Genomic DNA, 27,263 nt, shown 5'->3' with positions numbered 1-27,263 from the left:
GATGCATGGTATTATCTCTACTCCTTTATATTGTCTAAGAGTTGCCCTGTGACATAATATATGATCTATTTTTGAGAAGGATCCATGTGCTGCTGAGAAAAAAGTGTAACTGCTTGATGTTGGGTGGTATACTCTATATATGTCAATTAGGTCTAGGTTATTAATAGTGTTATTGAGTTCTATAGTTTCCTTATTCAACTTTTGTTTGGAAGATCTGTCCAGTGGCGAGAGAGGTGTGTTGAAGTCTCCCATGATTATGGTATGGTGGTCTATTAGACTCTTGAACTTGAGAAGAGTTTGTTTGACGAACATAGCTGCACCATTGTTTGGGGCATAAATATTTATGATTGTTATGTCTTGTTGGTGTATGGTTCCCTTAAGCAGTATGTAGTGTCCCTCTTTATCCCTTTGATTAACTTTGGCTTGAAATCTATTTTATTTGATATGAGTATGGACACTCCTGCTTGTTTCCGAAGTCCATATGAGTGATATGATTTTTCCCAACCTTTCACCTTCAGCCTATGTATGTCTTTTCCTATCAAATGCGTCTCCTGTAGGCAGCATATTGTTGGGTCTTGTTTTGAGATCCATTCTACTAGCCTGTGTCTCTTAATTGGTGAGTTTAAGCCATTAACATTTAGGGTTAGTATGGGATGACTTTACAGAAGATGCCATTTAAGTAGAGATCTCAGTGAGTGGGGGACAGTCAAAGAACAGGAGAGAGTTCTAGGAGGGAGCGTTTGCAAAGATTCTGGCAGGAGCCCGGGGGGCAGATACTGGGTGCAGGAGTTGAGAGGGCCCTGGGTGGAGAGCCAGAGCAAACCAGGCACACTGAGGGTGTGGTAAGGAGCTCACATTGCATCCTAATGTAAAGGACGGTACTGAATCTTCTAACATGATCCCTACATAAGCTTTTAAAAAGTAATCACTCTGGCTGCAGGATGGAGAATGAGATGTAATACTACAAGTGAGATCATTGTTAAAGGGTGTTGGGCAGTTTTGAAGCACAGGATCCTGGTGGCAAGGACTAGAGTGGCAGCAGAAGAGAGAATTTGTCCACAGGAGTCAAAGTTATAAAGGAGGTCATGGTGATTTTGTTTAACCTTCACAATTACTCCGTAAGGGTAATTTTAGAAGTGTGAATGTTGAGACTTTTGGCTCATGTCAGGAATTGGCAAATCCCTGTCTGAGATCTTGGTTACTTTCTAGTCTCAACTCTATCAGGGCACCTTCCCATATTAGCTATCATTCTTCCATCTCTCTTTGCACAAAGCAGGGGTAACTGAAGTGCTCAGTTCCACTCATCATACTTTTCCTTCCAAGGTCTTCCACCATCTTCCCCAACACTATGAAGCCCAGTGCAGGGTGCCTGGCAATAACCTAACCAGTGTTGACTGAGTTGCTCTTGAGCATCCTCTTAAACCTCTATTTAGAGATTGAGAAAGTGAGACAGTCAAGGTCACACAGAAAGATGGAGGCACATTTAGGTCTAGAAGTCACTGTTCCTATCACTCTCGGATAACCCCAGAGACCTACATTCCTTCTGAGCACTTCAAAGATGGCAGCCATCCAATAAATGCCTTGGCCATTGCTACATGCTTTGAGATTGGGAATGACAGCTCAGATCCTACATTTCAGATAGAACTAAAGAGGGCCCAGTGAATTGATATGGAGTCCCTAAATGCTATGGAGTGATCATTCTTAATGCCTTCCTGGTGTTTCTATCCCTTTCTTCCCCACCTCCTTGCATTTCACATCTCATCTCTCCGGTGGCCCAGTGGGCTGACTTGCATGGCTCTCGGCAGACCACAGGCAACTGGTGACTCACCACATTTGCTAAGGAGCTTAGATGGCAGCGGCAGAGGTGGGGAGAGGACTGGGCAATAGGGGTCTACACAGGCCTGCAGGTGTAAAGAAGAGGAACACAATTGGCACAGCTAATAGGATGACAAAAACCATGTTGTTGAGACACCCTCTCCAAAACAGAGAAGTAGGCATTGGGCCTGGGGAGAGGCAAACAGGATGCAAAGGGAGCTAGAGCTGGAAGCCAGGGGCATTTCAAGAGTGGGGGATTCTTACAGATGCACAGCCAGTCCCATTGACACATAGTGAGAAGGAACCTCAGAGACCAAATGTGACCAGCTCCCACTCTTCCACTCTCCATGTTTCAGAGAAGAAAACAGAGGCCTGGATAAGAGTGAGACTAAAGTTGAACAGTGAGGTGGTGGCAGATTTGAGACCCTTCCCCCTACACAGAGTTGATCCTTGATCCTTTGTCAGTGGATTAGCTCTGCTGAAACGTATTCTCTCCATGCCTAATTTCCCCCTGAATGCTTTATGGATGGCAAATAATTCTACACCTGAGAACGACCTCCTCGAGTGTCTAGGGTCACAGCCCCTTCATGGAGGACCAGGAAGTCTGCAGAACTGGACATTGCACTCTTGAGTTCCCTTGGCTGGGACAGAGGATTCGCCGGGACCAAATTCACTATCTGCTCCACAAAATATCAGAGCAGCAGCAGTAGCAGCAGCAAGACCCATGCTTTGAGGACACCAAGGGCAATGTCAAGTGCCTGGGATCCTGCACAAGGGTAGGGTAGTCATGCTAGGGAATATAAATATGAAATGCCTTCATTCTTTCTCACTTCCCTTCCTCCTTACATCCCTTTCTTCCTATTTCTATATGATAGAAGCTCTACAAAAACAGGGGTTTTACAGTTGTCTCTTGGTTTGTGTCCCTAGTGCTTAGACAAATGGTTGGTGTTGAACAAATAGTTGTAGTATGTATGGGAGGAGGAAGGAGGAAGGAAAGACACCAGGAAATATCTGGAGAAAAGGAGGAAGAATATGAGAAAATAAGAGAAGATGATAAAAAGAAATAGAAATCACGAGATGGGAATGAAGAGAAGAGGCAGTGATAGAGGATGGAAAGAAGAGGAGAGAAAATAGAAGAGAAATAAATCAAGCAAGTAAGCAAAACCCCAGGATACTGAGCAGGAAGAGAAATAAGTGGAGGAAGAGGGCTGTGCCGTTAGTGGAAAATAAGTGGAAGAGAGAGATGAAGTAAGCGGATTGACATTCCGCTGGCAGCAGGGCCAGCGAGGGAGACAGGGAGGGTGTCACAGCCTGGTCGCCTGTCCTCACTATCCTGAACACAGTCTGGCAGTCTGGAGTGGCCGGAGGCACCAGGCCAAACCGTTTATCTCCCATCCTGGGGCTTGCTTTTGCTTTTCTTTTTTAAGTTTAACTCCGATTTATGGGGGCCATGCTCAGTGATGGATGTTTTTCCAATTAGCTGTAAATAGCCCAGTCCTGCAGAGGAGACCCACTGACTTCCCCAGCCCTCATCTTGCTGCCGGATTGGGGGAGGGAGAAGACAGGTCAAGAATCATCGATCACTGACTTCTAAATTTCCAATGCAGCAAATTCCAGAAAGCTAAGGAGTGGGCAGGAGTGAGCAGCAGGCCCCATTATTCTAATGGCTGCAGAGGCTGCAAGCCCTTCCCAGGGGATGTGGAGATGGAAACACTCCCCACACAGGATCCTTTCAGTGAAGGCGCCATGCACAGGGAGACAGGGATAGTAACAATGAGAATTGAACCAACATTAATAATGTCTACCTCATTTTGCCCCAGCCTACACAGGCACCATGATACATTTTCATAAAACTTAATCAAAATCCATCTCCCAACTCCATAAGATAGTTGTAAAAGCCCACTTTACAGATGAGAAAACTGAGCCCAAAGAGGCTTTGTGATCTATGCTCTTTAAACATCTCTGGTGAATGGGTAAAGGGCATGAAGGAAGGCTGGTGGGGGTGATTTCTCTTCCCCTTTCCTGCCTCAGGTACTCCAGGTCTTGCTTAGCTGCCTTCCTTTCAGTAGTAGTCAGAGCCCATAGATGGCCCCATCATTGGCATGGAGAACATGTTTGCATTCCCAGATTCTCTTCCAAACATGCAATCTCACACTTGTTGATTTCCTATTCTTATAAAATGCTAGGAGATGAAGAACTGGATTCACATTCACAGATGATTGCCTGAAATATGCTATGTTTTCATATATAGCATGTTGAATCAGAGAACTATGGACCTTGGGTACAAAGGATAGTCCTTTATGGAGCTCTGCTCCAGCAATTTGACATCACCTGAATTTGACTATCATCATGAAAAATAATGCATCAATACTGATTTTTTTTTTCTGTGCTTGGGATTGAAATCAGGGCCTCACACAGGCTAGGCAAATGCTCTCTCACTGAGCTACACCTCAGCCTATCCCAGGTTATATCTGTCGAAGACACTGTCTATAAACCTATTTAAAGTCTTGTTTATAGGGACCACCTTGAGGTCTTTCTCCCTGGTCAACATCATGTAAATGAAATTTCAAGAATAAATGCCCATTTCTCTCCCATAGACTCTGTACATTTTACTTATGAGTACATTTCCCTTTACATGTTTTCTTCTAGGGTTCTCTAAGTCAGCAGTTCTTAAGAACTGTATAACGTGGTAGACACGGGGTACCTGGAATTAATCCAACCTGAATTTCAGTAATTATTCTTATTCCTGTTTTTCTTTCAATATGATAAGTTATTTCATTTCATGTGTTGAATTTTTAAAAACTGCATAAATTAAAAAAAAAATCCCAAGACCTTTGATAGATGATGTAGGACAAAATAAATAAAATAAAGAAGAGAGCAGGAAAAACAAAGGTCCATAGTCTGGCCAGGGTAGTAGATACCAAGCTCCATGTTAATCAGAATGGAGAAAATTTAGATTTGTCACTGATGACAAAATCTGCTTCCACAAACTCCGGTTCTGGAACCTTTCCAAGGACTCTGTTACCTTTGCTGCGACGGCGACTGCGGTACTGCTCTGTGTAGAATGTCAGTTGTGTTTCATCATCTGCTTCTGAACCTGAAGTCCCCTTGGTTCTCCCAAAGCTGATCCCCCCTGCAAGGAAGCACAATCCACCAGTCAGCCTCACAGACCTCCAGAAGCCTGTTAAATCCCTCAACCATCTCACACATGGGCAGCCCCATCCCCAGACTTCTCTTTGTAAATCCCCAGTCACCCAGGAGTCAGCATGATTAATGGGAAGGAGTCCAGGGTCTGCAGTGAGGCGGAGCAGGGTTCCAACCACTGCTAGGCATCTTCCAGGCTGTGTGACCTTGAAGAGACACCTCACCTTTCAGGGCTTTCTCTCAAATAAAAGCAACACTGTTAACCTTGTGAGGTTGCTCTTCAGATTAAAGGAGACAGAATATGTAAAATACCAGTCTACAGTGGGCCCTGAATCATGGAGAGCTACTGTTGCTTTGCATGTGGAGCCTACCTCTAAAAAAATACACTCCAGGCAACAACTTAATTTCACACACATTTCAATCAAGGGCTTACTATATGCCAGGCCCAGAGCCAGACACTGGAGACACTGATAAATGTGACTCAGTCCTGGTGAGCCAGGGAATCATAAGCTAGTCAGACGGACAAATGGGATCCTTAGGAGCCTTAAACCTAATTAATGGCTTATGTTTACCACACAATGAGACACTAGGAATATGGAGGAGAGCAATTCATTTCAACATGAAGGACCTGGGAAGGTTTTATGGAGGAGTGAAGATTTAAGTCAGGGCTTAAAGGATGGATGGGGCTTCAGTGGTAGAAAAAGGAGTTCCAAGGGGAAGTAATTGTGGAGCATCCCCAAGGATGGAGCCCATGGGCAGCTGGAGGCAACAGGTCTAGTGCTGGCTATTAAGGACATACTGGAGCCACACCTTGGCCATCCTTGAGTGCCAAGTTGAGGAGAAAGTAGGGGTGTGATTTTTATATTGGGTGTCAAAGGAGGTTTCAGAGAACGAGTGTGAGTTGATGAGGCCTGTGAACCAGCAGGAATGGTGTGGGGGTGCCCAAGCCTAGGTAGGTGCCAGGCAGGGGGAGCAGTGGAGAGGCTCAGTGATCCTGCAGGTGAAAGGTGAGGGCTTTGGTGAGGGTGTGTACAAGGAGGATGAGGAGGAGGACGAGATTGGGTGTGGGAGGTGCTTCAGAGACAAGCACAGGGCACTGTGCAGGGAAAAAGGGTGATGTATTCCTATACTATGAACAGTTGATCACCTAGAATGAAAAAAGAAAGGCTGGAAGAACTAATATTAAATAATTCTGATGCAAGGAATATGGATAATTATCATCTTTGAGTATTTTAAATTGTTTTTTTTAAAGGATGAGGTATGGAAAGAGAGGGATTAAAAGATGGGCAAACTCTTTACCTTAAGGAGAAAGCAAAGATGAGTGTGCTTCTAAAAAGGTTGGGGGTGAGTGGGTGGGCAAGAGAGAATGGTTCGATTTTGAGGACTCTTTAATGGATGATGTTTGGGACATCTAAATAATAGGCTGTCTCTAGAAGGAGACTCAAGAGTCCAGTAAAAGTGGTTATCCTGGGTGGAGAATTGAGTGGCTGAAGAGTGGGGATAGAAGGAGGCTACTTTCCCATGTAAATCCTTTGTATCTTTTGAGTCAAGAACTATGCCAACCCATTATCTACTTGAAAGTTCCACCTGAGGAAAAGAAAAGCATAGATTAGAGGAAAATGTTATTCAATTCACGAAAGAATTTACTATGTAATTTACTCTGGTAGGGATTTGAAATGGCATTCAGTATACAGAAATTCCACTTGCAAACACATTTTCTGCCATACTGTTATTGCAATTCATTCTTTCCAGCAATGTTGTTATGCAATCTACTCTCTACCTAGAAGATTTGTGTACAAGATGGCATGCAATCCCCATCATGATATTCTCATAAGGGAGATGTAATTAACAAACTAGATAATAAAGAAAAGATAAAAGAACATGCTGGGAAGTTATCTTGCCAAAAGTCACACCCCTGATAAGTGGGAGAGTCAGGATTTAGGGCTAATTTGTCTTACTCCATCTGAATTGTGTTTCTCTAGTACATAAATTACTTTCCTTGGAAGAACTTTCCTTGGAAGCAAAAGCCTTGGGAAAGCAGATTGTCCTTCAAATGTCAAGGTACCTAGTTCTGTGTTATAAGCCTTGCATACATTATCCAAACTCATTATCAGTAAGAGGGAGGTATCAGTTTCTTCATCTGTATAGTGGACACAATGAGGTCTGGAAAAGGAAAGTAATTTTTCAATAATGAGTGAAGCTGGATTTTGAAAACAAGGAGGACTGATGGCTAAGTTCAAATTTTGAATCTCTTGCTCTGGTACCTCTTTGTTTAATGCTCCATAAAATGGAAAGATGAGTTACCATCCCCCTGACACCTCCCTCAGATAGCAAACAAATAGGGAAATCCAAGGACAAAAACAGCTGTTCTTTGTCCACACATGGGTCATCAGGCATGGTCTTATGCACACCTCCACCATATCCTACAAATAAAGGGAGAAAAAAGGGAAGGAAATAAAAGGAAAAAAATGTGCATGAAGGGGTGGTACTGGAAGAGGAAGGAAGATTTTTGTTTACCTGTGCATAATTCTCAGCCAAGGGGAAAATAAAGGTGTCTGACCAAGCACTTCCTTGTGTATAGGAAGCATTTGTCATTCTTCCTGCTGCACTCTGAGCAGGAGAGCAAGAGGGAGGGGTCTATGGCTGTAGAAGTCCACCCAGACCCTTTTTCCACTGTCCCTTTATAGCCACTCCCAGATTTTTAAAATTTTCTAGCTAAATCCTCCCTCTATACCTTCCTTGGGTCCTACATCCTTTTTACCTTTCCTCCTTTGGTAAACAAATGATCCATGTTTTAGTCAGCTTTTATGCTATGACAAAAAGAACTGACAAAACAATTTTAGAGGAGGGAAAGTTTATTTCAGGCTCATGGTTTCAGAGTCTCAGTCCATAGATGGCCAAATCCATTGCTCTGGGCTACTGCTGAGGAAGAACATCGTGGTAGAAGAGTGTGGTGGAGGAAAGCAGCTCAGGACATGGCACCAGGAAGCAGAGAGACTCCTTCACTGTAGACAAAGTGAAGCCCCCAATGACCCACCCCCTGCAGCCACACCCCACCTGCCTACAGTTACCAACTACTTAATCCCTCTCAGGGGATTGATGCACTGATAAACCCAATCAGTTTATTTAGGACTCTCATAACCCAATCATGTCACCTCTAAATTTTCTTCCATTGTCTCATATGTGAGCTTTTAGGGGACACCTCATATCTAAACCATAACAACCTACTTTCCAACAGTTAACTGTCTGAATCCTATATGCCACATTTGTTATTTCCCTACTAGGACAGTCTAGTGTGGGTGTCAAAAAGGTCACCAGGCAATTCCAATAAGAACAGCTAACACTAGCACAGCACTGTCTCTCTTCCAGGCATTGTTCTAAACCCCGGAAGTACTGGGGTAGGACACTCCTTTCATTTCCATTGGAATGGATGAGAAAATAAAGTTGTAGGGAAATGAGGAGATTCACACAGCTGTAAGAGGCAGAAGCATAATTCAAACTCTGTCAGTGGATGCAGAATCTACTCCATCTCTGTGCTAGGGTATGATAAAATATGAGTGAACAGCTCATTTAATGTCCATAGTCATCCCTGAAAGGGTGGTATCATCAACCTTGTTTTACAGACCAATAACTGTCTCACAAAGGTGATGTGAGGGAGTAAATGGCCAAGCTGGAGTAACAATTGGGTCTGTTACCTGCACTGTCTCATAGCTAATATGAGACAGCTGGAAGAGAAAGAAGTGTGTGTGTGTGTGTGTGTGTGTGTTTGTGTGTGTGTGTGTGTGTGTGTGTGTGGCGTGATGTGTCCACGTGTGCACACAAATGCCTGATGAGTTAATCACTAAGGACTAGCCAGTCTATTTCCTGATTCCATTACAAGGACACACATTCACCTTCCTCCTGTTCTTCCCCTGAGTTTTGCAATGGTGTTTATTATAGCAGCTCTGATTAAGTTCAGCAGGATCCTAGTGATCCCTCCATCTTTCCACAGGTCCAAGCACACAGACACTGTCCAACGTAACTACCCCAATGACTCCCCTTTGAGTCAACCCTCTATTCCTACACCTGCCCATCCCCTTCACCTTCCTGTTAAGTATTCAGGGATCATTTTCAGAGGGGAAACTGAGGCTGAGAGAGAATGCCTCTAGAACAGCTGGCTCAGAAGAAATATAATGCAAGTCCCATTTGGGTTTCAAATGTTCTAGTAGCCACATTAGATGGGTGGGGCAGATAAATTTTCACAATATATTTCACTCAATGTATGTAAACCATCCTCATGTTACCATTTAAATGACAGAAAATGATTCTATATTTTTCATGAGTCTTCAAAACCCACTTACATCACATCTCAGTCCAGACAGTCCACATTTCATGTGCCCCACAACAGAAGGCACAGTTCTGGAGGCATTTATTCAACAGATCTCTGAGAATCTGGGACAGGAGAGAGAGGAATAAGCTATGGAACCAAGGAAAGTGTTAATTTTTAAAAAATAAAAAGAGAGACTTGGATGAAAGCTGATGTAGCTGGAATTCTATTAAACAACACTCTTTCAGTGTTCCAGCTCTCAAGGCTCTTAGAGACTTATTTGTTGGTTTTGATGTTGGTTTCATCCATGAACACTTAGAGATAATGTCCTTTGTTAGAAAGAAATTAGACTACTAGAATCAGACATGAGTTCTAATGCTACATCTCGCTTATTAGCTATGTGTCCTTGGGCACAGCACCTAATCTCTCTCTGAACTTATTTTTAAAAGAGAAACAATAAATCTTGAGTTTACACTGTCATGAGGAAAATGATATTCTGTACGTGAACAAAGATCAAGAAAGTGAGACTAGAGGGACTTTCCTTACTTAACGAGTTTAATGGGAGGGAAGGGAATACTGCTGGGTAACCGTGGTCACCCCTACATTCTGGTTCAGAAAGGAAGGTGGCAGCCACCCAAGGCATATGGACTCTAAGTGCCCATATAATCTGCAGGGGCCATAGGCCAATCACAGACTGACTTGGAGATGATTCTGATGGCTGGTGAAGAGCGCCCCCGTTAGCATTTTAATATAAAATTTGTGATTTAGTGCACTAAAATGCAGCCATGAATTATACAGGCCTGCTCTAGTATTTTCACTTAGGGGCTGAGAGAAAGTAGGAATGGTCAGAGACTGGCAAGAGAAAAGAGGACGCAATCTGTTTGCTGGAACTAGTGGATTCTCTGGCCTTACTCCTTGAGCCACTAGTTCCTTTGTCCTCAATGATCTCAGAGCCATTAAGAATATGGTAATGGAGTGTGTTGGGGATTGATTGGAAGCTGGTTCAGTTTTGTACCTTTGTGATAATGTCAGGGTGTGTCCTGGTGTTGGCTAGAATTAAAAAGTAATAAATAAAAAATGAAATATAAAGAAAAAAATATGGCATAGAACACACCACAGCCTGGTAAGAACAACTCTGGCCACTTCACATGTGATACCCCATTTAGACCTCAGAAGACGCCTAAGAGGTAAGAATCATACTCATTTGACTGAAAGACAAACCACTATTTGGAATGTCAGTATTGCTTATCTAAGATCACACAAATCACAAATGGTAGAACCCATGTTGGAACCCAGCTTTTGCTAAGTTCAAAAACCCTGTTTTTTTTTTCCTTTCTTTCTTTCTTTTTAAATATTTATTTAGTTGGACACAATAATTTTATTTTATTTATTTATTTTTATGTGGTGCTGAGGATAGAACCTAGGGCCTCTCATGTGCTAGGTGAGCGCTCTACCACTGAGCCACAACCCTAGCCCCAACAATCCTGTTCTTAAAAAAAAAAAAAAAAGAAAGAAAAAGAAAAAGAAAAGATGCTCAATATAATTATCTGTAGGGAAAGGCAAATCAAAACCATAGATATGAAGTCATATCCACCATGTTGGCCATTAGGTAAATAATACAAAAAACAGATGTTGGTGAAGATGTAGTAAAATTGGAACCATCATAATTATTGGTGGGAATAAAAATTGAGAGAGCCACTGTGAAAAATGATTTGGTGATTCCTTAAAACAGAATTACCAGATGACCTAGGATTTCCATTTCTAGGCATATGCCCCAAATAACTAAAGATAGTGTATTCAAACGAAATGTGTTCATGGATGTTCATAGCAGCACTAATCACAAAGCTAAAAGGTAGTAACTAGTGCCCATCAGACAATGGGAGGATACACAAAGTATGGCATCCCACATGGAATTATCCAGCCACAGAAGAAATGCAAACTCATGGCACCATGTTGATGAACCTCACCAACATTTTGCAAAGTGAAAGAAGCTAGATATAATTGGAATCATACCACATCTGGCCTTTTATATCAAACATTTAGAAAAGGTAAATCCATAGAGATGGAAAGCAGACTGGTGGTTGCCAGGGTTGGGAAGAGGGAGGAGAGGACTAGGGAGTGACTGTTAATGAGTACAGGTTTCTTTTGGGGGTGATGGAAATGTCTTGGAACTAGACAGAGGTGATGGCTACACAACCTTGCAAATGTGCTAAGTGCCAATGAATTATACACTTTAAAATGATTAATGGTTAATTTTATGTGATGTGAATTTTAGCTCAAAAGAACATTAAAAAAAAAAGAGGCTCTCTTTGCAGCTTCACTAGACTGATCAGAGTTCTGCAGAATGGGGGAGGTGAGAGCTATGAGGGAAAGGAAGAGGGACAGTTGGGACATAGGGTGAAGGTGTTGCAAAGCTGCTTTGAAAGGGGCCGAGAGTTCAGACTTGCAGGGCCCCAGCACACTATTTCAGGATGTAGAGGGTAATCATTCAGTCATCTCAGACCCAGGGTTCGCCTCAGAAAATTATAGCAATATCAGCCATCCATCTATTCATGCAATACCCATTACCTAAGTGCCCACTCTATCAAACACTGTTCAAGGCACTGAGGATGTGAAGTGAATAAAACATACAAAAAACTCCTGAATTCTTTAAGTTTTCTTTCTGGTAGTGAGGAATGTAAGATATTGTAGGGATAATATTCTGGGGCTTAGCAAAGCCTTCTCTATGGGAGACAATAGAGAATTTCATATGACAATTTTGCTGGTAGAGATACTTGGAGGTATTTAGAAGCTTTCCACAAATCACATGGATACCTGGGTAGCATTCTAGGAATCTGACCCCCGATTTGCTCTAGGAAAAATCAGGGCATCCAGAAAACTTGAAAGTGATATGGCTTCTGCAGAGCCCCGAACAAGAGGTTGCATGGTCTTTCCTGGGCTTCTAAGAGTTAACTTGCTGCTCTTCTTTGCAAATCTACCTTCTCTGCTTGGGCTGCCCTGCCCATGGATCTGCTTCACCAGCCTCTGGTTGGCCCAGTCCTTCCACACTGCACCTCCTGCTCTTGCTATCATGATGGATGGTGGTGACATGGTAAATTATTCAAGCTCCGTGTCTTCCTCAAGCTGGTGACAGCGATATTGCATTTTTAGATTGCCCAGAACTGCACCAGATAAAGAAATATATGGCTTAGGAATGCAAAATCCCATCTGACCCCCCAACCATCCAGGGAATACAAATGGTGCCAGTTATGGGAAAGGGATAGAATCAGGTTACAACTTCCCATATCCCCTAAACCACATAACTTCAAAGGCTCTCAGCTCTAGGGCTAAACCACAGATATGCATTCACCTCTTGGAGGTATTTTGATCACAATTATTACCTGTCACGGAGCACCTGCTATATAGCCCAGGCACTTTATATAGAGGCTACTACATATAGTCTTGTACAAACCTAACACAGGCTGAGGGTAGTGGATGTCATTACCTGTGGTCACACAGCTGGGTAAGTAACAAGATCTGGATTCAATCTCTGACTTGTCTGAACCCCCAGGGAAAAAAGGTTTCTGCAGCATTTCTGGAATTAACAGTTAATTTGTAAAATTGGTCTTTATGGTGAAAAATTCTTAGTATAAGAATATAATTAAACATGATTACTACGATTTCAGAAAAAAAATGGAAATAATCCAGAGGTCCTTTTATACCAGATTTTAAAAAATGATACCATGTCTCTGAAATAGACTTTCATGAGACCATTTAATACAGTGACATAAATCTATATTTATTGACAAGTAAAATTTTCCATGATACATCATTGTTGACTGAAAAAGTATAGATAGAAGAATACAAAGAGGGATCTACTTGGATAAGCCTCTGTTCACTTGATGATATTTGGTGTAAATTCCACTGCATGCGTAATAAAAGTATTTATATTTTTAATTTGAAAAGAAACAAAGTCATCCTGAGATATTATTATGCAAGATTCTAAACCAAGTGTAAAAATACCTATCATATAAGTCTAAGTATAAAACAATCCTATTATGTTTTTTCAAATATATACACACACACAAAGAGATTGTAGGAGATATGCTGAAGTATTAAAACGGTTTTTCTTTGGATGATAAGATTTGGGGTATTTATTTTTTTTTTAAATTTTTATTGTTGGTTGTTCAAAACATTACATAGTTCTTGACATATCATATTTCACACTTTGATTCAAGTGGGTTATGAACTCCCATTTTTACCCCATATACAGATTGCAGAATCACATCGGTTACACATCCACTGATTTACATATTGCCATACTAGTTTAATTTTTTTCTTACTGTTATTCATCTGTATTTTATAAATTTCCTCCAGTGAATTCTAGTGCTTGCTAATAAAAAGACAATAAAATTATGTGAATTTAAAAGATAAAATATTTTTACTGCTGCAGTTTAAACCCATTCCTTATGTGACCTTTAGTGTGATACAGTCACCCCAGGGTGAGATTGTCCCAACTTCCAAGAAGGGAGACACCCAATTTATCCACGATGGGGGAGAAGCTCTCCTGGGCTAATTCCCTATTTTGTGAACATGAAGCTCCGTCTTTTGGAATAAGCCCCTGCTCCTGGGGGAGGCTGTATTTTCCAAAGAGAGCCATAACACAATCTGCCATTCCATACTCCCTTCTGCCACGTGAGCTTTGTCACTGTCCCCTCAAAGGTGGAGTCTCATTTCCCCACCCTTGAATCTGTGATGGCTTTAGGGATGAGCCTATTATCCACAGAACACTGTGGAAGTGACTGAGACCTCTGGGGCTAGGCCTAGCAGGTAATGCAGCTCCTACCTGGCTCTCTGAACACTCCTGTACCATATTTTGAGAGTCACAGATGTGTGCAGAAACCATGTGTAAGTGTCAATAGTCCCCAGGTGATCCAAGCCTCCAAGACAGCCAAGCCATTCCTAATAGCAAAATGTGGCAAAAGCTTCTAACTGATCCCAACCTGTGATCATCTGAGTCCCCAGAGTTTCCCAGATGAGGCCCAGTCATTGTGGAGCTGAGATAATTCATCTCTCTTTTATCTTTTATGAATTCCTGACTGCTAAAATCCAGGACCTAAGAAGATGGCAGTTTTAAGGCACCAAGTATGGGATTATGTAGGCAATCAGAATACTGCCCTTGTCCAGTCCCATAAAAAGGTTCAGACTCCTAAGCTATCACCATATGGCAGCCCTAGGCAATGGAAAGATGAACTGGGTGTCCAGAGACCCAAGTCCTAAGTCTGTCCTGTTACTAAAATGATGTATGCAAAAGATATTAACATCCAGCAAGTACAGAGAGCAGTTAACATCTTTATTTCTTTCCCAAAGATAGAAACTCATTTGACTCTCATGATGCCTGGAGAAGACAGGTATCGCTATTTGAAAGATGAAAACACTGAGGGTGAGACACTACAAATGGCTTGCTTGCTCAAGATCACACATAGACCATAAATGGAAAAGCAGAGAGTGAATGCAAAGGGAGGTCTAGAAGGTAAATGTGAGTGAAAGGGCAGATTTGAGACTTTAAGATTGGTCTGGAATCACATTCCCTGTAATTTCCACCCCATAGATTCTATGTGGCTGTTCCTTGACCCAGTATGATAGTCCTTCAGTTGTCCAAAGGATGCTCACATGCCTGTCCATAATCTTTCCATCCAAACTAAATATTCCCATCAATTCTTCTAGTTATTATTTTATTATAAAGTTAAAAAGCTATGCATTGTGGGTTATAAAATAATTTATAAACAAAAAAATTACACATAAAAAATAATAGTTAAGCCAAATACTATTATTTCCAACTGAGGATTTTAGTCAAGCATAAGTCCTTACAATATGTCATTATCTCGTAATGAGTATACACTGTGTTTAGTTAAAAAAAAAAACTATGCATAAGCTAATTCATTTATTTTTGTCAGAAATATATATATTGAAACCTAATTACATGCCTCTCACTTTTTCTATTACTATTCTATTATTTCTTTCTATTGTATATATACACATATGTGAATTTATGCACACACACACACATATATACACACACACACACATTCATATCTTCATTTATATACTATCTATATCCATATTCCCAAAACATCAATAGTGATTTTCTCTGGATACTAAGATTTTCTTTTTGATTTTTTTCTTCCCCATTTTAAGAAAATAAACATAGATTGCTTGAGAAACTAAAATAAAGCTAAATACAATGTCATAAATATTACCTCATTAAGTATTCACTTCCAATACCATTTAATGTCTTCAAATATTCCACTGTATCAATATGATCATTTATTTAGTCAGTTCCCTATTGTTTAAATTTTACATTGTTTTCAGATTTTACTATATCACATCACACATTCTTATAGATTTTTTTTTTTTTTTGTAGTGCTGGGATTTTCTGTAGTGTCTAACACATGCTAGGCAAGTGCATTACCACTGAATTACATTCTCAGCTCTAGAAAAATCTTTATTCACATCCTTGTGCATCCCGGTGTGGAGTTTTCTTAAAAGTAAAGAGGAAATCACTGGGTCAAAGAGGATCTTCAGACTTAAGGGTTTTGCTCTGTGTTGTCAAGTTATCTACCAGAAAGGATGTAGTGATTTCATCCTGATCAGCTACATAGGAGAGTCGTTAGTTCACTATACCCTCTATAGCTCTAGGTATTAGATCATTATTTTTAAATCCTAGTGATCCTGATTTGCACACCACATTTCAAATTAATTTTGTCATATTTTTTTCAACATACTCCAATGGCTCAAGTTGTTTCTAAGTTTTGAGGTCCAGAACCAGGTGTTCACAGTTCATCTGAGATCTGACCTGCACCGAGCAGAAAGAGAAGATCAGCTCCCTCTTTCTGAACATGAGACTTAAGAGTTGTGCAGCCCAGAACTGCTGCAGCTTTCCTGGAAGCTGCCTTGTATTCAATCTGCTCATGGTTCTTTGTTCACATGCACTGCAAATAAAGCTGGTCTTGGCCATCATGTATTTGTAAAATTGATTTTTCTCAACCAAAGTACAGAACATTTTGTACTATCAAATTGTATCTGTATATTTCAGCCCTTTCTTCTCGTCTCTCAAGATACATTTCATCCTAATCCTCTGATCTCGTGTTTTCACTGTTCCCTATTGCATGTCCTCTGTGAACTGGATACACATGAAAAGGAGCAGGAGGTAAGAAAAGGAATTAATAGTTACTAGGTACCTGTTAAATGTCAAGCAACCAGACAAGAAATTTATGTGTGTTAAAATCAATTAGTAGGGGCTAGGGTTGTAGCTCAGCAGTAAGAGTGCTCGCCTAGCACTTGTGAGGCCCTGGGTTCAATCCTCAGCACCACATAAAAATAAATAAAATAAAGGTATTGTGTCCAACTACAACCAAAAAATAAATATTTTTAAAAAATCAATTAGTACAGATAATAGTATAAATAAGTGGATGTGGTCATCCCCATTTTAAGTATCAGGAAATTAACGTTCTTAGGGAGCGTTGTGTCTTCATCAAGGCCACACAGACAGTAAGGAGGAAGAATGGGTTGGGAAGATTAATGGGGTCCTTACTACTGCCGGTATCCCATGGCAGGTCTTCTATTACCTAAGACATTGACATCAGTGTTGGAGAAAGCCATTTGGAGAATAGACCTTGACAGCTGATGGCTAGAGAACTATCCACAGGTTAATAGCAGCCCATTAACTGTTCCCTTTCTATAATAAATAAAAAATGGATCATCTGACCATACTATCAAGCAGTCTAGAATTTTTTTCCTTTGGATTCAAACATACATTGTTCATTCAATAAGTATCTGTTGAAAGCCTATAATACCAAGAACTGGATATGGAGTTCAGAGAAGAGCAGAAATACCCTCTGGCATCAGGAGTTGACACTGAATTGGGGAGAAAGAATATTAAGATAAACACAGAGATGACTATGTTCATGAGATGCTTGGAAAATATCTTGTTGATGTCCAAATATCCTGTGTCTGCAGTTTCTCCCTAATATGCAGGGCAACAAAACATTACAAGTAGATATGCAGTTCACCTAGCATTATTCTTAGTGTACTCATGATAAAGATCCTATATGATCCCTGGTTTTTCTTCCCACACACCCACCATGAATATTTGACCAACTGACTTTATTGTTTGTGAGAATCAAAATCAAGTTTCCAAATGCTTTAGCACCTATTTGTAAGCAGAATAAGATTGGTCTTTCAGAATTTTAGAAGCTCCTCTGCCTGCCTTGATTCCTTCAAGATCACAACCAATTCTGTGGTTCTGAAAACATATCCTCAAATCATTTTAGCACCTGGGAAAGTAATTCGCTTGCACCTGGAGACAGAAGTTGAGGCAGACACTTGAAAGCAAATACTACCTCCTCTGTATGTATGGTCGACTCCATTCCTTATGAAACATCTTTATTCTCCCCTTCTGGTTTTCAGGGTTTTTTTTTTTCCTCCCCTTAGATCTAAGTGACAGATCTGACAGATTCAGAATGAATTTAGTTCTCTACTTTCATCTGGTAATAAGATTTCAGTTGTTTCATGCAATGGGACAATCATTTTCTTGTTCTTATTGTTCCAAAAGCAATTTTAGAAGCTTGTTTTATTTTTGTTCGTTTTCTTTCAAATTTGCCCACTCTGCATTGACAAATTTGAAGTCTCAGCCTTTCCAGGAGTAATCTCATAAGTTTGGGCTAAACTGTTATGCACGTTTGGCCTTTCCCCCCATCTTTTAGTTTTCTGTACAAATGATTTTCTCCCTCTGTGTTTTTCCAATGCCCTTCCTCTTATAGCTATGTGTGATTATTTGTTCAGCTTTTCAAGCTTTCAGGGTCTTCCTGTCTGTAATACATCTACTTCACTTTAGAGTCTCTGAACATAGGATTAGAAAGAGCTATCCTCTGCTATTAAAATATTATGTGCATATGTGTTCATAAAATTTTGGTTACAATTTTTTTCATGTTTTGAAATAGAAATGTTAGTTCTTGTTTTACTAATATCCAGTGCTGGCAAGGGTTTTATGAAATGATCATTTTCCTAAATTGCTGCAAGCAGTGCAAATTTGTACAGCCCTTTTGGGAAGCAATTTGGCAATATAAAAAGTCTTAAAAAAATGTCCATCTCTTTTGAACCACTTCTGGGAATTCACCCTAAGGAAACCATCCTAAATATAGGCAAGGCTTTATGCACCATTAAACTCATTGTAATGTTATGTATAAATATTAGAAAATGGAAAAGAGCCTGAATGTCCAACTTGATGGGAAGAGTGAATGATGTTAGAATATCACACAGGTTTTGATGTTGATAAAATATTATAGAAAATATGCTGCAATCCCACTTTTTAAAAAGGAGGGTAGAAAAATGCAAATTCTATATTAATAAATGGTTAATATCAAATAGATATGAGGTTCTGCCTATAGTATGAATAAGATAGTAATAATACTACCCTCTTGCAGATAATAATAAATTCTGGACAAAATATGTCATACTATTAACTAATGGTTCTGAAAAGAAAATAAAAGCAGGCATATTTTGGAAAGAAATTGAAAATTGGAGGAAGGAGCCAGCATAAAATGAATTTCCCATTTTCAAAGTTTTCCCTTAAGGTTAAGACATACTTAGGCATGGCTCAGGCAATCTAAGCGCCAAAGAAATTTGACTGTCATTTTGAATGGTTGACTCAATGGATGGGTCTCAGATCTCAAAGGTTACTGGAAAGTGAGAGAGAAATCAAGAAAAAGAGGGCCCCTAGAAGGGAAATCTACAATCTGTAGGTAATCTCTGCCACATCTCCACTGACCTCTGATCATACCTACAGACTCCAATAAACTCCATTGAAGATGATGAAAAACCTTCACATCACAGTAAAGACAGAGCCTAACCAAGTTAACTCACTTAAAAAAACAAAATGTCACCATTTCATAGAGGATTATTACTATTTTTTAAAATTTTTATTGTTGGTTGTTCAAAACATTACATAATTCTTGATATATCATATTTCACACTTTGATTCAAGTGGGTTATGAACTCCCATTTTTACCCCGTATACAGATTGCAGAATCACATCAGTTACACATCCATTGATTTACATATTGCCATACTAGTGTCTGTTGTATTCTGCTGCCTTTCCTATCCTCTACTATTCATAGAGGATTATAACAAAATCCAAAAGTCTCCATTCAATAAATACACAATGTCCAAAATTCAATCTGAAATTACTCTACATATGGTGAGCCAGGAAAATTGTATCTATTTGCAAGGGAAAAGATAATCAGCAAAGGCCAACTGTAAGATGGTCTAGATGCTGGAATTATCACATAGGCATGCTATCACTACGACTGTGACCAGTTAGGTAAATGATGGTGTAATGAATAAAATTGAAAAACTCATACATGCATGCACACACACACGAAATAAAGGGAGCTTTTAGTATTGAGAAACAACAAATAAACAAATAAATAAATAATCACCATATAGGCTTAATAGAATGAAGAAAATCATGGTCTTGAAGAGAGATTATTAGAAATCTGAAGAAGAGAAAGAAGAAAGGTCACAAAAATTAATGACTAAGTCACCCATGGGACAATATCAAAATTTCTAAAAACAGAAAACTGAAGTCTTAAAAACAAACAAAATAAACAGTGAAACAGTAAAAAACAAAAAAAGGAATAATGGTTGCGTTTATCAAATTTAGTGTAAGACAAACACAATTCACAAGGCTCAGGAAACAGTAAACAAGGTGGATATCAAGGAGGAAAAAGTAGAGTAGATGAAGGCATTGGGGAGGAGGAAAGAGGGATGGGAAAAAGGAAGAAGAGTGGAATGAATCTGACTGAACTTTGCACATGATTCATGAAGGCAAAGAGTAAACTGTAAATGAATTGAAGAGAGATCAATGGAGTGGAAAGAAGGTGGAGTGGGAAGTGCTGGGGCCTGATTTTGGAACAGCTTGTATTGCATAGTTTTGTAATAATGTCTGGGTGTATCCTGGTGTTCTGTATAACACAAAATAATAATATTTTTTTTAAAAAATCGCTCAAATTGAAGGGAAGGAATAAAACCATAGTTGCTTGTCCTTGGTATAAAAAATAATTTACAAAAATAATCACAAGGAATATGCAAAATAATTATTAGAATCAGTAATTTTAGTATGTTTAAAAAATAAAATGTAAATATGCAAAAAGCTAATTGCACACATACTGGCAGCAAACAACTGGAAAATGAAAGTTCAAAAGCAATTCCACTTACGATAGTGCAAAAAAAAAAAAACCACTCTGAAATACTTAATGATATGTTTAACAAAAGGCATGTGTGTGGTCTCTTCAATGAAAACAGAACACTGCCCAAAGAATTTAAAGAAAATCTAAAAAAAATGGAGAGAAATAGTAGGCTTGTGGATTGAGAAGACTGTATATTTTAAACTGTCATCCCTCCCAAATTTATCTCTAGATTGTATGCAATCCTAGTTATCATCCCAGCAGGCACATTCTTAGTAGAAATTAGTGAGATGATTCTAAAACTTATACAGGAATTCAAATAACTCAAAAATAGCAACGTTCTTTTAAAATACAATAATCAAGACTTACCATACAGTTCTAATAACCAAGAAAATGTGGTATAGGCTAAAGTATAGACACACAGAACAAAGAAACAAAACAGAAAGATCAGAAACAGATATAATTTAATTTTTTTATAAAATTGCCAAAGGAAAGTCTTTTTGAACATATGGTGCCGGAACAACTGGAGAGTCATATGATAAAGGAAATGAATATAGATAGCCCCTTAGTTCATAACATTCATACATATTAACTTCAAATGGATCACAGAACTGAATGTAAAAGCTAAAACTGTAAATCTTCTAAAAGAAAACAAAAGAGAAAATTCTTTCTGACATTATAATGGACAAAGGTCTTAGGAAACTAAATGCATGAACCATAAAAGCAAAAGCATAAAATTTGTTTTTTTTATGAATAAAAACTTTTGCTCTTCAAAAGGCAAAACTAATAAAGGAAAGACAATCCACAGAACAGAGGAAAATATTTGTAATACATATATATGAAAAGGGCTTGTATCTAGAATATATGAATACTCCATCTAACTCTATCATAAGTAGATAAACAAGCTAACTACAAAGTCTGAAAAAGTCCTAAAGAAATAACTCAAAAGTATAAATTATAGTAAGTACATGAGCAGATCCTCAACCTCTACAGTTATTAGGAAAATACAAATTAAACCCCAGTGAGATGCCACTGTACAACCATTAGTATGGCAACATTTAAAATCAAATTGGCCTTACCAATTCTGACAAAGATTTGGAACAAGTAACACTCACACATATTGCTGATGACAATGAGCATCCTGCATCTACTTTGAAAAGTTTTTAAAAAAACCCACTGTTTTCTGAAAAAGTTAAACCTATAGTAACAACCACATGACCCAGATAACACAGCCTTATTATCTACACCAGAGAAATAAAAAATATGTCCACACTTATAAATAAATGTTCACAGTGCTTTTATTCACAGCAAAGATAGAAAAAAAAACTAGAATCAATTATAATGTCCATCAACAGGTGAACAAAGGAAATAGAACACTTCCATATAATCAAAACCATTTAGCATTAAAAAGAAACTATTAATATGTACAATGATCTGGGTGGATCTCAAAATCACTATGCTGAATGAAAGACATCAGACACAAAGTAGTACATAGTATAAGATTCCATTCATATAAGAGAAAGGCAAATCCAGTCTCCAGTGACACAAAGCCCATCTGTGGTTGCAAGAATCTTGTGGGTAGAAAGATCACATGGCAAAAGGTCAGAAGGATTCTTTGGAGGAATGTTCCCTGATATATACACAACTATCTTCCCAAACTCACTGAATTGCAAACTGTAAGTTGATATAGTTTATTGTGTGTAGTTTGCTGTATATAAATTGCACTTAATAAGTTTATTGTGTGTAGTTTGCTGTATATAAATTGTACTTAATAAAATTGATTTCTTTTTGAGGTATTGGGGATTGAACCCAGGGGCTCTATAACACTGAGCTACATCCGCCAGCCCTTTTCATTTTTTTATTTTGAGACAGGGTCTTGGTAAGTTGCCCATGCTGGACTCAAACTTGTGATGCTCTTGCCTTAGCCTCCCTAGTTTCTAGGATTACAGGTGTACACCTCTGCACCAAGCTGAAAATTGGTTTTTAAATTGCATATATAAAAGAATATTTTTTAAAAATTTGTAAAAACTAACATCAATGTTGGTGGTATTTAGATGATGAAATTATAGGAATTTTTATTTTTCTGCTTGCATTCTGGGGCTCTTAACAAACTTTCCTTAATGAACATAAGAAAACTATGGCATATATCAGATTAACCAGTAACACAATGTTGTTCTTAAATATAACTAAAATTTATTCTTTAAGACAACTTGTTACTGAATAACCCTCTTCTTGGTGGTCATACTTAAGAAATGGAAAAAACAAAGTAGAGGAAATCTCAGGTGGATGAGTGGCCTCACTTCTCTGCATTTCAGGCATGAAATTGGGACAGAGACAATTCAATAATTCATCACAAATTGTGTTTTTAGCGGAATAATTCTTCCTCTAGCTATCTAGATAACTGAGGCTTTCATTGATACACTACATTAGTTCTGAATTAATCTGTTTATTTAACATTCATCATATATATCCATCATGGAGTAGAAAAAAATGATTGGATTTGGAGTGAGAACGGCTTTGGAGTGAGAATATCTGAGTTTGTGTTTTGGTTCTCTAATTCTGTGTTTCCCTGGTCATGTTAAACACACATCCTAAATTTCTGATCCTAAGGTCAGAAAAGTCCATGCAGCTTACCTAGTTCTTCAGGGTAGAGTTAACACTGAGAGAAACCAGTCACTATTCAAGAAGTCTGATTCCCCAAAGACAACAATGTTGGAGAGGTCATATGGAGGAAACTGAGCCCTCAGTCCCTGTGACTCAGTTCCAAGACAACAGCTAGCATCAGACAGCAGCCATGTGAGTGGGCCATTTTGGATGTTCAACCCTGTTGAGCTTTCCATGCCTTCAAATGATTACAGCCCCATCCAATGTGTGACTGCAACCACACAAGAGACCCCAAGGAAGAAGCACCCAAATTCCTGATCCACAAAATTGTGAGAAAAAAAGGTGGTTGTTGCTGTCCACAAAATTATTGAGTAATTTGCTACATAGTAATAATCACCATTAACATTGGCCTTTGGTGAGTTGCTTGACCTCCTTAAAATTGAAATCTCACATCTTTAAAATGGGAATAGTATCTAATGGATACTGCAGTTCATGGTTTAAATGACATTACACATTAAATGTTGAAAACTTTGTGCCATTGAGAAAACATTTGGAGTTTTATTTTATTCCTACGTTTGGGTTGTTGTTCACGCAATACATGTGTTGATGAATACTTACTAAATGTTAAACCTGTGTAAGATGCTGAGGTATGCCTATTAGTAAGATATATTCCTTCCCACCAAGGGATGCACATTTGGGTGGAGGAAGTCAGCAACACACCAGGTGACAGAGTAAAGGATGAGAAGGACACACATGTAGATAAGTAAGGAAGCTGTGGGGTCACATGGCAGGGTGTTGTTCACACCTCTAGGAGTGTGAGAGAATGGTCAGGACAGATTCAATGTGCCTGGATTGGGATGAGAGTAGAGAAGATAATCATGTGAGACAAATAGAATCAGGCTTAGGGCTGCACTCAGAAGCTGAAAGAAGAGAGAACACATGGATTTCTATGAAGAAGGCAGGAGTTTCTAAGATGCTTTTAAGACTTGATGTCACTATAGGGTCTCAATGATGTGCATTATTCTGTCTATGCAAGAATAATCAAACAAGTAAACAAACAAAGACAAGTGTTCAAGGTAAATGGATTCAGATAATTGCTAACTGAAAAACAAGCTTTGGAAGATCAAGGCAGGAACCGAAGCTAAGGTATAGGGTTTCATTAAAAAAAAAAAAAATCTTATTTTGCACTGGGCCAGTATAGAAGAATTGCAATGCTGGGAGGCAAGAGAGGGAGCTTGGCTCCAAAATCTTTGCAACATTCATTTTTCAAAGCAGCTCAAGCTGCACAGGAATTTGCTTGCCTTCCATGGCTTGGTGGCTGTCCTGTAGCTAACAGAGTTGTTTCTGGATTTCCAGATGACAACAATTATCTTAAAAAGTGTGCATGAGTGTTGAGGGGAGGTTCTTGGCATCAGCAAAAGAGCATTTTTCCCATTCACCATCTAATTAAGTCCATATAACGATTCTATAATATAAGCAAAAGATCATAGTACTGACATGTGAGGCCATGTGTCCAGGAGATGACAGCAAAGAGCTAAATTAAGATCAGCTTGTGGTCTTCACACCCAGAGCTGTCCCCCTATACTTCCGTGGACAGTATGGTAACTTAATGCTTGGCAATGGTGACTGGTGGTGATAACAGTGATGTTTTCAAAAAGCAATCGAGGTCTCAGGCAGGTGGAAAAGAGAGAGAAGAGGCATATGTTGGGAATGGAGGACCTCAGTTTCCCCCTAGCTAGAAAAGGTTCATTATTCTCTGTGGCAGATTTATGAAAAGCTCTATTCAAATGCTAAATTTAATTAGCTCAGATCCAAGTGAAAGGGACCAAATTCAATTTGCTATTTGCACTCATTCTTTCTTGGACAAGTTTGGTATTTTAAACAGCTTTGGGAGAGTGGGGATGGGGGTGGACAAGTTAAAAAGCAAGGAAAAATCAAAGAGGAAAACAAAGCAGTTCTAATACCCAGAGTTGTGTCAACAATGCTATTTTAATAAAGAGTGAGATGTTATGGTTTAGATGAGGTGTTCCCGAAAAGGTCATGCCCATCTCATAAGGCAAAATACATTTAGTGCATTTCCAAGAGTCCCCATAGTTAACAGTTTCAGCATTGTCAAAAGTCCAGGCTTGTTTGGGGGATGGGAAAAGATCTCCCCATAATGTCTCAAAATAATATATGTAAGGGTGTTTCCCCTTGCTCAGCTCCTGGTGTGGTCCCTGGCACACAGTAGGTGCTAACAATTGCTAACCAGAAGGAATAAAGCAAGAGCACTTCTCACCAGCACCTCCCGTGGTGCTGCAGATGTTCTCCAATGTAATCCTGTTTGCTGAGTTATTAGCCAGTTAATCCCAAACAGAAATATCCCCCATGTGCTGAGGGACTGCTTCTCCTCTCCCTGAGCTACCACCCCACCCCCACCCTTGCTTCATTTCCATTCTGGTAGAAAATAGCATCTTTTCAAAGCAGTTGTTATACTCCATCTTTCTTCAGACATGGTAGTCAATCCCAGGGTCACCTTCACAAGCCTCTGGGTGTGAGATCCTACCCAGAGGACCCAGGATCTCATAACAGTAGAAAGAAATGCAGATGAGATACCTTTGTAAAATTTCTGTTATCTTAAAAAACACAATTATTAACCTTTACCCATGCCCTGCAAGTGTAAAAGTGCCAGCCAACTCCATTATTGCTTAAAAAGATTCACAGTTCAGTGTTATATGAAAAGAACTATTAATTAAGCTTAGAATTCCTGGGTCTTCATCAGTGTTGTCATATGGCTTCAGGAATGCCATTTAACTTCCCCATTTTCTCTCCTGATAAAATAATTCTATATGCCCCATATAGATTGTAAGTGATCATCCGGTTCAGATAAGATACCATCACCTGCCCAAGTAGGTATTCCTGCTCATCTCCCTTAAGCAGGTTACTGTGCCAGTCTCTCCACCCTAGGTCTCAGTCCTGACCTTAACTCTGATGGTAGTCACTGCTGTCTCCTTTGTCTCCTTGAGAACTGCCAGTCTATACCCACATCCCATTTCTCTACTTGAGAGCACATCCTTAAGTTTGATCTTTTCCCATCAGCTCCACAGCTACAACCTTAGATTAAGCTTTCATCCTCCCTCCGACTATGACATGAGCTCTTTGCCATTTCCATCCTTCTACTTTAACATTCCCAAGGTGTGTTCTACACACATTAGCTAGAGAGGTCGTATTATAAATATAAATCAGAGCCATTCCTTCTGTTTGAAAGTATCCAATGGCTGTCCATCAATCTTAGGACAGTGCTCCAAATTCCACCAATGGATCCTAATCATGTAGCCCCAGGCTAATGTTCTAGCCTGTCTCCTTCTGCTAGCTCACAGTGCCCCACACACCCAGGCTCTCTTTCTGGTCATCAAATACACTAACCTTGGTCAGGGTCATAATACTGCTCTCTTCCTGCCTGCAATGTGCTTTTCCTACTTTACCCAGATCTTTGCACACATTTCACCCCCTCGGAGAAGCCTTCACTGACCACCTGCATCTGCTGCCCTATCACTCTCTACTCACTTCTCCTACTTTAATTTTCTCTGTGGCACTTATGACTCTGAGAGGAAGTCATATCCTCATCAGTTACCTCTCTTACATTAGACTAGAAACTTTGGAGGCTCAGGACCCCTTCTTATCATCTCTACCCTCTCTATTTAGACCAGTGCCTGATATATAATAAGTACTCAATAAATATTTATTGAATGCATGAATAGATATTGCTCATGAAAAAAGCAGAAAAGTTCAAAACTGGATCGTTGAAGGGAAAATTATAAATCATCTGCTCAGGCAGACAGATCAACCAAACGATTTACATGGAAGAGTGTAAATCTCCTTCAAACACATACTTTTCAGAAACTCACCTATTTGGCTTTTTAAGGAACTCTAAGGAAAGGAAAGGAAGAGAAGGAATGAATTTCATTTTACTGGGCATGATGTATTATTTCCCAACTGCTCGGATGTGCCAAGGAATTGGCTCCAAGCTTAAGGAATGGGAAGCCCAAGACTTGTGTGGCCAGGATGGGAAGGCCCCTATTAAGGATGAGATGTGCTTTCCCACTTGTACTCTAAGGGGTAAATGGACTGGGCAGTGGCCCAAAGAGGCCCCTATCCCCTCCCCCCTCTCTCATCTGCTGGTTCCTGAA

General features: G+C 39.5%; 1 protein-coding gene across 4 annotated transcripts in view; it reads right to left on the bottom strand.

The window, feature by feature from the left end:
• Astn2 (astrotactin 2) overlaps nucleotides 1-27,263 on the bottom strand; it is a 698,452-nt gene that overhangs the window by 404,925 nt on the left and 266,264 nt on the right. For all 4 annotated transcript variants that reach the window (XM_048813212.1, XM_048813214.1, XM_048813213.1 and 1 more), the window contains one exon: nucleotides 4,841-4,948. In XM_048813212.1, coding sequence (XP_048669169.1) covers nucleotides 4,841-4,948 — 108 coding nt within the window. The remainder of the gene's footprint in view (nucleotides 1-4,840; nucleotides 4,949-27,263) is intronic.

Source organism: Marmota marmota, unplaced genomic scaffold, assembly GCF_001458135.2.
Source record: "Marmota marmota marmota unplaced genomic scaffold, marMar, whole genome shotgun sequence".
Lineage (NCBI taxonomy): Eukaryota > Metazoa > Chordata > Mammalia > Rodentia > Sciuridae > Marmota > Marmota marmota.
This window is presented reverse-complemented; position numbering and strand designations above follow the sequence as displayed.